The sequence below is a fragment of the Oncorhynchus nerka genome, linkage group LG12, assembly GCF_034236695.1.
Source record: "Oncorhynchus nerka isolate Pitt River linkage group LG12, Oner_Uvic_2.0, whole genome shotgun sequence".
NCBI classification, from domain to species: domain Eukaryota; kingdom Metazoa; phylum Chordata; class Actinopteri; order Salmoniformes; family Salmonidae; genus Oncorhynchus; species Oncorhynchus nerka.
The window spans coordinates 6598867-6612651 of NC_088407.1; the positions used below are offsets into that span (position 1 = coordinate 6598867).

The 13785-nt window shown below is 41.8% G+C and overlaps 1 protein-coding gene across 2 annotated transcripts; it reads left to right on the forward strand.

Moving 5' to 3' along the window:
• The first annotated feature begins 7150 nt into the window (after positions 1 to 7150).
• LOC115137859 (equistatin-like) lies at positions 7151 to 12868 on the forward strand. 2 transcript variants are annotated; one of them, XM_065025050.1, is made up of 3 exons: positions 7151 to 7210; positions 7892 to 8023; positions 12368 to 12868. In XM_065025050.1, exons 1-3 carry the CDS (start codon positions 7159 to 7161, stop codon positions 12463 to 12465), a joined length of 282 nt encoding a protein of 93 aa, XP_064881122.1. In that variant the 5' UTR covers positions 7151 to 7158; the 3' UTR covers positions 12466 to 12868. The 2 variants fall into 2 exon arrangements, with proteins under 2 accessions (XP_064881122.1, XP_064881123.1); XM_065025051.1 differs by lacking the exon at positions 12368 to 12868 and adding an exon at positions 11015 to 11277.
• Positions 12869 to 13785: the final 917 nt, after the last annotated feature.

Below are 13785 nucleotides of genomic sequence, written 5' to 3' on the forward strand. Positions count from 1 at the left end.
GTAGAATTAAGTCTCTTCATAACAATATTGTGACCCAATATGTAACACATGACTATGTTGCAAAAGTTGAATACCTTCACTTTGAATTGACCCCAACCCTGTCAAAAAGGTAGATGTCAGACAGGTCCAGCAGGGTTTGGGCTGGACAGAAAGTATGGAGAATTGAAGGATGAGAGCGAGAGAGAGAGCGGTAGAGAGAGAGCGAGAGAGAGAAAGAGAGAGAGAGAGAGAGAGCGAGGGAGAGAGAGGTAGAGAGAGAGCGAGAGAGCGAGAGGTAGAGAGAGAGTGAGAGAGAGGTAGAGAGAGAGAGGTAGAGAGAGAGAGAGAGAGAGGTAGAGAGAAAGAGAGAGAGAGAGAGAGAGAGGGAGAGAAATTTTGACAAAATAGAGGGAGGGGTCTGACTGGACAGGTCCTTAAAAAGGAGTTGAGAGAGAGGTAGAACTCAACTCACAGGCAGGACAGAGAGAGAGAGACCCAGTGAAGATCTCTGAAGAAGTGAAGCTACAACTGAAGACTTCAGAAGGTGAGATTTCAACATCTGTTCATCTAATACCTGTCTATGTACCAACTGACCTCCCATTCCCTACGTAGTGAGCTACTTTAGACAAGGGTCCATATTACCTTTGTGGCCATGAGCTATTCTCTATTTAATTTAGTTCACTGTGGGCCCTGGTCCAAAGTAGTGCACTACATAGGGGATAAGAAGCCATTTGGGAAGCATCCATGTTCCAATGTCCGTTGGTCGTGTGAGTATCTGTGCCTTGTTGTTTTGGCTTTCGTGCCACTTGTATTGTGCATAGATGATTAGGGGTCTCGTCCCGTGTTGTATCATTGTGTGCTTGTGTTTTCGGGTCTCCTCCTGTGTATTTATTCGAGGTACTCCTCGCTCTTTTGAATGGGTTTCAGCCCTGTGTTTTGTATATGTGTTTGCTTGGTCTTCGTCCCTGTGCCTTTACATGGCACACTGTAATTTGGGAAAATAAAAAACCCTATTACGCATTCCTGTCTCCTTTATAACAACGTGACCCTCTCCTCTAGTACCCCCAGCTATACAGTAGGTTATGTACTTAACACAGCGTCTCCTCTCCTCTAGTACCCCCAGCTATACAGTAGGTCATGTACTTAACACAGGGTATCCTCTCCTCTAGTACCCCCAGCTATACAGTAGGTTATGTACTTAACACAGCGTCTCCTCTCCTCTAGTACCCCCAGCTATACAGTAGGTCATGTACTTAACACAGGGTCTCCTCTCCTCTAGTACCCCCAGCTATACAGTAGGTCATGTACTTAACACAGGGTATCCTCTCCTCTAGTACCCCCAGCTATACAGTAGGTCATGTACTTAACACAGGGTCTCCTCTCCTCTAGTACCCCCAGCTATACAGTAGGTTATGTACTTAACACAGGGTCTCCTCTCCTCTAGTACCCCCAGCTATACAGTAGGTTATGTACTTAAAGGGATATTGCAATATTTTGGCAAATTAACCTGTTGCTTCTACTCGGGACGCTTGCGTCCCAACTAGAGCTCTGGAAATGCAAATGCGCTACGCTAAATGCTAATAGTATTAGTTAAAACTCAAAAGTTCATTAAAATACACATGCAGGGTATCGAATTAAAGCTACACTCGTTGTGAATCCAGGCAACAAGTCAGATTTTTAAAATGCTTTTCAGCGAAAGCATGAGAAGCTATTATCTGATAGCATGCAACACCCCAGAAGACCCACAGGGGACGTAAACAAAATAATTAGCATTTCGGCGTTACACAAACCGCACAATAAAATAGAAAACATTCATTACCTTTCACCATCTTCTTTGTTGGCACTCCTAGATGTCCCATAAACACTATTTGGGTCTTTATTTCGATAAATCGGTCCATATAAAGCCTAGATATCGATATGTAGACTGTGTGATAAACGAAAAAACATCGTTTCAAAACGTAACGTCATTTTTTAAAATTCAAAAAGTCGACGATAAACTTTCACAAAACACTTCGAAATACGTTTGTAATGCAACTTTAGGTATTAGTAAACGTTAATAAGCGATAAAATTCATCAGGAGGCGATGTAAAGATCATTAGCTGTCCGTCTGGAAAAATGTCCGGCTAGAAACTCAACGAAAATATCCGGTCCTAGACCGGATTAGATACGGTGTCCTGTATGTGTTTGACCAAGAAAAAACTCGAAGGGAAATGACAAGACTCTAGACACCGTGTGGAAGCTGTAGGTACTGCAACCTCAGTCAATTAATTGTGGTTCACGTTTATCAATGGGTTCAAGTAGCGCATGGATATATTTTCCCCATTTTCAGTGATCAGTTTTTCCTGTGCTTTTCGATGTAAATGCCGTTCTGGTAAAGCCACAGCAGTGATTTAACCAGTTTTTTAAACGTCTGAGTGTTTTCTATCCACACAGACTAAGCAAATGCATATACTATATTCCTGGCATGAGTAGCAGGGCGCTGAAATGTTGCGTGATTTTTAACAGAATGTTCAAAAAAGTAGAGGGTCGACTGAAGAGGTTAACTGCCAAATTGTGCAGTCAGCAAAACTCATAAAAAGCATTATAAATCTTCACTTACCTTTGCTGTTCTTCGTCGGAATGCACTCCCAGGACTCCCACAAGAAATGTATGTTTTGTTCGGTAATGTCCATCATTTATGTCCAAGTAGCTACTTTTGTTAGCGCGTCAGCACGAAGCGCATTTACTAAAGGCTGACGAAATGTCCAAAAGTTCCGTAACAGTCAGTAGAAACATGTCAAACGATGTATTGAATCAATCTTTAGAATGTTTTTAACATAAATCTCAAATGAATTTCCAATCGTGGGTATTACATGGACTTAAGGTGAGCGATGGAAGAGAGCTCCCTCTCATGTGAACGCACATGGTCAGTTCATGGCAGACCTGACTAATTCTCCTCTCATTTGGCCCCCCTTTACAGTAGAGGCATCAGACAAAGTTCTACAGACTGTTGACATACTCATCCATATCTCGCTGTGATTTCAATAGGATTTTGGTTGAAAATCTTCTCAGGTTTTTTCCTGCCATATGAGTTATGTTATACTCACAGACATCATTCAAACGGTTTTAGAAACTTCAAAGTGTTTTCTATTTAATGTGAATAATCATATGCATATATTAGCAACTGGGACTGAGAAGCAGGCAGTTTAATATGGGCACCTCTGTGCACCTTTCATCCAAGCAACTCACTGCCCCTTAAGAAGTTAAGTACCTGCTACTGTCCTTTCAAATCTAAATGTTTGTTGGGCAGGTAGGTTCCTGCAAGAACCCCCACCAGCTAAGGAGGTTCCTTGATGACCCCCACCTTCTACGGGGTTCTTAGAAGAACCTTTTGAGGGCCATTTTCAGTTCCAAGAACTGTATGGTTTTAAAGAACAGAACTTTAGAACTCCAGTTGAACCCCACATTGTTTAGAGCGTACCTGGACTAGGATTCAAGAGGCACTCTCACATCTGAGCTATCTTTGTTGCAGGTGCATGGTTACAGTTGAGTAAGATGAAGAACACTGTTCTTGCTAGTCTCACTGCTCTAAAGCTGTACGTATCAGCCTCAAAGCCTTCGTCAGAGCTTTCAGTGTTCACAACCTGCACCTCTATGTAGACATTGCTCCACCCTCATCCGTTCAATGCATCCAATGGGGTTGGAGTATGAGAGAAAAAAGTGTTACTAAAAATAACTGTGCATTTCATAAATATTCTAATAAAGTGTGTAGGTGATGTGTCAAACAAGACACAAATCACACAGAGGACATCAACCTATCAAGTAAGTTCTCATAAATCATTGGGTTCCGTACAAGAATAAAACAAGAGGAGTCTGAAGTGGCAGCGTTAATTCATGTTCACATTTACAACATAAATAGGCATTTCATACCTTAAGGGAACATTTTGACATTCGCCATATGGTTAGTGAGAATGTCCATATTGCAAATGTACGGTCCCTTGCTAGACGTCCGAAAACATTTGTAAAATCCGTTTGTAAGCCTGGCCCTAAATGTAATTTGCTTTTGGGTGACAGTGAGAGAACCGTTAGGGTGAGAAGCACAATTCGACCTCAGGTACGTTCCTGAGGTCCTCCCGATCTGTGCAAGCCTAACCTTGACCGTGTGGCATTAACCCTTAACAGTAAAACAGGGTTTTTTGATCTCACAGATTACAATGACATCTCTCCCCATAGGAATACATTACCTGCTCCTCTAAAGTAAACCTGAAGCCTATGTGGGTTATGAATGCCTTATGAACCTGTCTTCAATGACAGTCCATCAGGACACTATGAGGTCTACCTGTGTCGATTAAGCTTCCTGAAGCAACCGGAAGTGGTTAAAAATCACCCTAAACGTGTTTTTCCATACCCAACCAGTAGTTTGTGATAAATAGTGCATTCAACCCTGTGTAAATCGGTCAGTTCTTAACGTAAACACTTAAAACTCAGGATTCTGTAAAGGCATACCTCAATGAGGATATGTGTTTACCTATAGCTTCCTGTGCCAACCGGAAGTGCCATAATTGGTGTCTCAGGGGCTGTTTCGAGGGGTTAAAAATAGTCAAATATTTCCAAAACTTCATATATGTGATTAGGCAACCACCATGAACTGTAAATCAGTCATTTTTCCCATAAAATTTCAAAGGAAAACTAAATCACACACACACAGCTTGGAAGGAGGGACACATTGGGGTGCGTAGAGAAATATACTGCCTGCATTAGTTAACCTTGTTGGAACTTTTAAAGACACTTTAGAATCCTGTTCTAGACCTCAGGTCGATAGTGCGTGGTGAGTTACGTGGCTCTAGACGGTTCTCGGACCGAGAAACAGCCTCGTACATTTGCAATGACTTCAATTCATTTTTGCATCATGAAAATGATGACATTTAGAAATGTCCCAGAGTCACAAGACTAGGTGCATTGCGACCGTCTCGGCCCATAGAGACGAAACCCACGTTTCTGTCCGATAGCATATTCAAGGACCCCGTAGCAAGTCTTGGGAAAAAAATGGATTTTCAGCACCAATTAGGGTTTTGCTCGGACACCAAATTACCTATCAAGCCAAAACTTGGGATTCGGGGTCGCCTCAGCTAGACCTACACATGACATCTGAACTGGACCCGCAGCTGGAACGTAACTACGTGTTTTACGTTTTTTTTATGGTTTGAATAGAATGCGTTGTGAATTTTGGGCCATCTCTGTAGTATGTGATAGTTGGCTACTAAACGAGTTGGAAAAAGTGGGTTTGGTGTCAGTTTGTATCAGTTTGGTGTCAGAATGATATCTAATTGACTGATGGACGGTGACTTGCTGGTGACTCTTGTCCATTTGCAATATGTTTAAACAGTGAGGTACCATCACCAAAGTGACATTCTGAAATCAACCCTAACGAGTGATGGAGAGGTACCAAAATCACTGCCCAGCCATCCCAAGTTCATCGGGCCAGTCAATTTCGCATTCCTGCACAATTTTTATAGCATGACAAATTTGTGATGGTAAATGCCCATTGAACCATATTGCAAATGCACAATGACTTTGCAAAAGTGAGAAAACATAAACAAATGGACATAATGAAATCAACACAACGAGCGATGGAAAGGAGCAACTATCACTGCCCGGCCATCCTGTGTTCGTCAGGCCAGTCAATTTAGCATTTCTGCAGTATTTTTGAGCATGTCAAATTTCTTATGGCATTTGGCCCCAAAAAGAGTGACTTTTGACTTTGACTTTTGCCTTCCTATGAATTCATATTGCAAATGGACAAAACATATGCCTTATGCACAAGTAAAGAAATATATAAACAATTATGTTAATAAAATACGACTAAAGTATGTTGATACAGTTCTTATACATGTGTATTGACACAAAATTCGAAAGAACTTTACACGAATTGGACACCGTGTATATGGTTTGTCCAATGCCAATGACTTCCCATTCATTTTTGTCCATTTCAGGGGGGTATTCCCTTACTGTAGTACAGTGAAGACAACTGTCAGTCTTCTACATCTTACTTCCAACGCCTTTCATATACAATTACAGACAACAACAAAATATACACATTAAGAATCAGCTGAAAAGTAGTAACATTTAGTGAATGAGTATGTATAAACACACACATTGATGGAACAGTTGATTCTAGCAGTGCCTGGTGGAGTCTCAGTACCCTGGATCTTCTGTCCAGAACTGTTCACACACTAACAGTAACCTTCCAGAAATAGACATGTTGCATGTACAATCAATACACATTCAACTGTCACATTCAACTGAATTGAGAATTTTGTGCGTCAGTGTAAATCTGTAGAGCCCCAACATTGCTCGGGGGTGTATTGTCCATTGTCGTCACACGTGGGGGATGTAGGCTCCAATTGAGCCATTTAAAGTGGTATCTCTAGCATCCTCACATGGGGTTGTAATGTAATATGGACGTAACATTTCAGGACAATATACATTTCTGGACGCTGTTTGAGAGTTGGGCCAGTAGTTCAAATCAGAGCTTCCTGGCTAAATATTGAAGTTGTTTAAAAGCCTTCTGCAGTCAATTCTGGTTCTGTGTTTTGTAGAAGAGCTGATGAAACTAAGACTGGAAATTGTATCATTGTTATTTCCTGATAGTTGCTAGACAATCCAATCATACATCCAGTTGAATGATTTAACCATTCATATCAGAATACCTCAGTCCAGCATCTAGACAAAAATATACATATCTGGAACTGTCTCCCAGTACCATTTTTGTGAAGTGGCCCCCTGATTTTAAGAGCGTAGACTAATAGTTACCTTTGCAGTAAATGGGTAGTCTCTGACTATCTAGAATGCTTCCCATTCCCTATGTAGTGCATTGTAGGCCCTTGTCAAAGGTAGTTCACTACACAAGGAGTGAGGAGCCATTTGGGAAGGATACATATTCCTGTGTGCCAGGCTAATCTATTGTATGTGGTTGAAGAAGTGATACCTGAGTTACATCAGAAGACGAGTAGCTCCGTGTTGCCCATAATTCTGCTTGGGGTCCTCAGGACTGGGTTTGGAAAATGCTGCTTTGGCTGTTATTTCAGTTTTGTACCTAATAGTGGATTTCCTTAACCTCTCCTCTAGTACCCACAGCCATTCCAGATCCTTTAAAATGCTCAACTAATCTCTCTTTCTCTCTCTCAGGAGACTATCACCATGGCGATATTGACTATCATTCTGCTTGTCAGCACGGCTTTTGCTATGGGAGGTAAGCGGGACATACCTCACACCAACTCACCAACATCTTAATTAAACATACCACACCTACTTCACACTCGTAGGTGTTAATACACAGGTGTGATTTGGAAATGTGTTTCTATTCATTACCGGTTCTCCATGGGACACCCTCTGAGAGGTCTGCCATTATCAACTGTGACACTGGAGAAATGAAGGTTGTGCCTTGCTTAAGGGCACATAGATGGATATATCATCTATCAGGAAATAACACAGATTAAATTTCCAGTCTTAGTTTCATCAGCTCTTCTACGAAACTGGAATTTGACTCCACAGGCGTTTTAAACAAGTAGCAGAATTTGACCAGGGCCCTTCGGGAACAGGGTCCTATATAGGATGCAGTCTCCTGACCAGGGCCCAAAGGGAACAGGGTCCCATATAGGATGCAGTGTCCTGACCAGGGCCCTTCGGGAACAGGGTCCCATATAGGATGCAGTCTCCTGACCAGGGCCCTTCGGGGAACAGGGTCCTATATAGGATGCAGTCTCCTGACCAGGGCCCAAAGGGGAACAGGGTCCCATATAGGATGCAGTCTCCTGACCAGGGCCCAAAGGGGAAAAGGGTCCCTTATAGAACACAGTCCATGATTCCAGAATGTATATCCATCATTTTTATGTTATGTCCACATTACAATGTATGTTGCCTGTGTGTCCAGATGGTGCGATACGACCCAAGACCCCATGTGAGGATGCTAGAGATGCCATGACACATGGCCAAGTTGGAGGCTACATCCCCACGTGTGACGCCGCTGGACGATACACCCCTGAGCAATGTTGGGGCTCTACAGGTTACCACACACTATAAATGCTCCAATTCAGTTGAACGTGACAATTCAATATGTCACAGTAAAATGTGTAAATATTATATATTTAACAGGTTATTAATATGGCTGCAGTCTTTGTACAGGGATCAACATAAGGGGAAATTTCAGAGTGACAAGTAATAGTACTCCATAAAACTCAAACTTTCATTAAAACACACATGCAGGGTACTCAATTAAAGCTACACTCGTTGTGAATCTAGCCAACATGTCAGATTTTTTAAATGCTTTTCGGCGAAAGCATGAGAAGCTATTATCTGATAGCATGCAACCCCCCGCAATACCGGAAGGAGACGTAAACAAAGGAATTAGCGTAGCCGGCGCTACACAAAACGCAGAAATAAAATATAAAACATTCATTACCTTTTGACGAGCTTCTTTGTTGGCACTCCTATATGTCCCATAAACATCACTATTGGGACTTTTTTCAATTAAATCGGTCCTTGTATACCCAAAATGTCCATTTATGAAGACCGTCAGATCCAGGAAAAAACTGTTTCAAAACGCAACGTAATTTTTTTAAATTAAAAAAGTTGCCTATAAACTTTGACAAAACACTTCAAACTACTTTTGTAATCCAACTTTAGGTATTACTAAACGTTAATAATCGATCAAATTGATCACGGAGCGATCTGTATTCAATAGCAGCAAGTCAACAAATCATGGACGATTTTCTCTCTTCCATAACTTTCTGTTGTGTACTCGATGACAGGAAGTGCCTATTTCTCATTCAACCAAGGATTAACTTAAACTCAATTCCCAACACTGGCGGCATCGTGCGGAAGCTTTAGGAACTGTAAACTGGACCCTATCTATTTTCTCTTGCCATAGACAATACAGAGACTGGCGGAGTGATATTTTTTGTGTGTTTTTTGTGAACAGATTTCCTTGGGGTTTTGCCTGCAACAGATGTTCTGTTATAGTCACAGACATGATTTAACCAGTTTTAGAAACGTCAGAGTGTTTTCTATCCACACATACTAATCATATGCATATACTATATTATCCTGGCATGAGTAGCAGGACGTTGAAATTTTGCGCGATTTTTAACAAAAGGCGGAAAAAATTCACACGCTCCTTAACCTCTCTGGCCCACCCGAGACGCAATCGCCCCACCTTGCCAACAATAAATGCAAATGCGCTACGCCAAATGCTAATAGCACTCGTTAAAACTCAAACGTTCATTAAACCTCACATGCAGGGTACTCAATTCAAGCTACACTCGTTGTGAATCTAGCCAACGAGTCAGATTTGTAAAATGCTTTTCGGCGAAAGCATGAGAAGCTATTATCTGGTCTTTTTTTTTCCATTAAATCGGTCCTTGTATACCCAAAATGTCCTATAAACGTTGACAAAACACTTCAAACTACTTCTGTAATCCAACTTTAGGTATTACTAAACGTTAACCTCTTGCCTCTACTTGGGACGCTTGCGTCCCAACTAGAGCTCTGGAAATGCAAATGCACTACGCTAAATGCTAATAGTATTAGTTAAAACTCAAAAGTTCATTAAAATACACATGCAGGGTATCAAATTAAAGCTACACTCGTTGTGAATCCAGGCAACAAGTCAGATTTTTAAAATGCTTTTCGGCGACAGCATGAGAAGCTATTATCTGATAGCATGCACCAATACACTACAACAGAAAAGCACAGCAGGGGACGTAAACAAAATAATTAGCATTTCGGCGTTACACAAACCACACAATAAAATAGAAAACAGTCATTACCTTTCACCATCTTCTTTGTTGGCACTCCTAGATGTCCCATAAACACTATTGGGTCTTTATTTCGATTAAATCGGGCCATATAAAGCCAAGATATCGTTATATGTAGACTGTGTGATAAACGAAAAAAACAGCGATTTCACAACGTAACGTCATTTTTTAAAATTCAAAAAGTAGACGATAAACTTTCACAAAACACTTCGAAATACGTTTGTAATGCTACTTTAGGTATTAGTAAACGTTAATAAGCGATAAAAATCATCCGTAGGCGATGTAAATATCATTAGCTGTCGTCTTGGAAAAATTTCAGGAGAGAGCTCTTCCGGAATGATCTGGGCGGAGACCGGAGGTAAGCGGTGCCCCTGTTTCGGTTCAACCAAGAATCAAAGATGATTAAATTCACAAGACTCTCGACAACATGGGGATGCTGTGGGAGTTGAATGCTCGGTCTTATCTAATTCGGCTCACTGTTAACAATTGCTGGAAGTGGCGCAAGGATATTTATTTCCATTTTCTGTGATCAGGTTTTCCTGCGCTTTCCGATGTAACGCACGTTATGTAATAGCCACAGTCGTGATTTAACCAGTTTTAAAAACGTCCGAGGGTTTCCTATCCACACATTCTAACCATATGAACGTACTATATTCCTGGCATGAGTAGCAGGGCGCTGAAATGTTGCGCGATTTTTAACAAAATGTTCAAAAAAGTAGAGGGTCGACTGAAGAGGTTAATAAACGATCAAATTGATCACGGAGCGATCTGTATTCAATAGCTAGAAGTTTTCAAAAGGAAGTCCATTTCCTCACGGATATTTTTTCCAGCTGCGCACCTGAAGACAGGATGTGCCATTGACTAATCTGACCAAGGATAAAGGGCCCTGGTAATCACAACACTGGCGACATCGTGTGGAAGCTGTAGGAATTGCAAGCTCAGTCCCATCATTTATTTCAAGCCATAGACAATACAGAGACTGGCGGATTGATTTTTTCTTTGTCGATTTTGTGATCAGGTTTTCTTGAGATTTTGACCACGGAACTCGTTCTGTTATAGTCACAGACACCATTGAACCAGTTCTAGAAACTTCAGAGTGTTTTCTATGCACACATACTAATCATATGAATATACTATATTCCTGGCATGAGTAGCAGGACGTTGAAATGTTGCGTGATTTTTAACAGAATTTTGAAAAAAGTAGCCCGATCTCTAATTAACTTAACATGTCTTTCTGGTAGGTTACTGTTGGTGTGTGACCAGTTCTGGACAGTATATCCCGGGTACTAAGACTCCACCAGGCATTGGTCCAAACATATGTTCCACCCAGAGTAAGTGAGGCCCTGTGGTCTCATCCAACACCATCACCACTTTAAACTCCAACACATCACTACTCTTGCTTCCTAAATGGGACCTCTTTATGCTTTCTTTACAAGATGCTCCACTGATTTCAGAATCATGATCTCTCTTCTTCCTGTCTTTCTGTATCATGATCTCTCTTCTTCCTGTGTCATTATCTCTCTTCTTCCTGTGTCATTATCTCTCTTCTTCCTGTGTCATTATCTCTTTTCTTACGGTATTATTATCTCTTCTTCCTGTGTCATTATCTCTCTTCTTTCTGTGTCATGATCTCTCTTCTTCCTGTGTTTTTCCACTTCCGACCATTCAGGTCATTAACCCTCATCCTCCCACTACATACCATCAGAATTGACAGCCATATTGTTGTCATTCCAGCACAGCTGTTGCTTCACCAACTATTTCTGAATTTCCTGCATTTTTTTCTTTACTACTCGCCGCCATTTCGAACCTCCAACTCTCCGTGCGGGGTTCCAGAGGGAGGGTTCTGACTGGACGGGTCCTTAAAAAGGAGAGGGAGAATTTAACTCACAGGCAGGACAGAGGGAGAGACCCAGTGAAGATCTCTGAAGTAGTGAAGCAACAACTGAATATTTCAGAAATGTACATCTGAAATGGCTTCCTATTCTGTATAGGCCACTTCTCCTGACCAGGGCCCTTCGGGGAACAGGGTCCCATATAGGAGGCAGTCTCCTGACCAGGGCCCTTCGGGGAACAGGGTCCCACATAGGATGCAGTCTCCTGACCAGGGCCCAAAGTGAAACAGGGTCCCATAGGTGAACAGGGTCCCATAGGGGAACAGGGTCCCATAGGTGAACAGGGGCCCATAGGGGAACAGGGGCCCATAGGGGAACAGGGGCCCATAGGGGACGCAACCCAAGATTCCAGATGCAGCCAGAGCTTCCAGGATGTTTGTCCAGCAATGTATGTTATACTATGTAATGTCATCGTTATAAAGAATGTTATCTGTGTTTAGATGGTATGATACGACCAAAGACCCCCTGTGAGATTTCTAGAGAAAATGCTTTGAAAAAAGTCAGGCCTGGAGTCGACGTCCCCACGTGTGACAACGATGGACAATACAAACCTGAGCAATGTTCAGGCTCTACAGGTTAAAACACACACACACACACACACCATAAGTGCTCCAATTGAGTTGAACGTGACAATTCAACATGTTACAGTAAAATGTGTAAATATTATATATTTAACAGGTTATTAACATGTCTTTCTGGTAGGTTACTGTTGGTGTGTGAACAGTTCTGGACAGAAGATCCCGGGTACTGAGACTCCACCAGGCACTGCTAGAATCAACTGTTCCACCAAGTGGAAATAAGGCCCTGTGGTCTCATCCAACACCATCACCACAACACATCACTACTCTTGATTCCTACATATGCACGCTTTATGCTTTCTTTACAAGAATCTCCAATGATTTCAGTGTCATGATCTCTCTTCTTCCTGTGTCCCTCTGTCATGACATCTCTTCAACTTTTCTAATTTAATTCTAATTATGGCAGCTGTGGTCCTCCAAAGACATCAAAATGTAATTCCAATATATACAGGAGTTCAGAGTCCAGAATCAGAACCATGCTACTCTGAGTCTGAAGAATTGTTCCAGACCACAGAGGGATGAAAGACCCCTTTACTGAGTCTACATCATCACATTTCACTAAATCATTCCCTTGTTTGCTTCATGCATTATATCATCCTTTAAAATAAAGTACATGCTCTTCATCTTTACATGAGTAAATGTTGTATTAGAACTTGTACACTATGCATTTGGGCAGGTCGCATTCTCCAAACAGATGTCAAAGAAAAGCTCTCACACACACACACACACACACACACACACACACACACAGCAAGGATGGAGTGACACAGTGCGGTGCTTTAAAGACACACAGAGCCGGCAATGGCATTACCATAATCTCTAGGCTGTGCCGAGTTCAACGAGATGCCCCGCTAGATCGTAGCTCGCTCGGTCTGAGCGCAGCGACCGTGAAAAAAAAGTAGAGAGAGAACCATTAGTGTTAGAAGCACAATTGCTGATCTGTGCAAGCCTAACCTTGACCATGTGGCATTAACCCTAAACAGTGAAAACGTTTTTTTTTCATCTCACAGTTTACATTGACATCTATCCCCATAGGAATACATTGCCTTTTCTTCTAAATTCAACCTGAAGCCTATGTGGGTTATGAATGCCTTATGAACCTGTCTTATTCTGATTATGCAACCATCATGAACTGTAAATCAGTCATTCATCCCATCAGATTTCCAAGAAAAACTCTCACTCACACACACACACACACACACACACACACACACACACACACACACAGCAAGGATGGAGTGACACAGTGTGGGGCTCTGATACACACAGAGTCTGCAAAAGTTACCTTTGTTCAAACTGTCAAAGAACAGTCACACCTAGAGCTCTGAAAATTTAGAAACCTGTTATAGAGCTCAAGTCGATAGTGCATGATGAGTTATGTGGCTCTAGAACGTTCTCAGATTGAGAAACAGCCTCGTACATTTGCAATAACTTCAATTCATTTTGACCATTACAAAAATGACGACATTTAGAAAAGTCCCAGAGTCACAAGACGGGGTGCATTAAAACCGCCTCGGCCCATAAAGACGGACCCCAATGTTT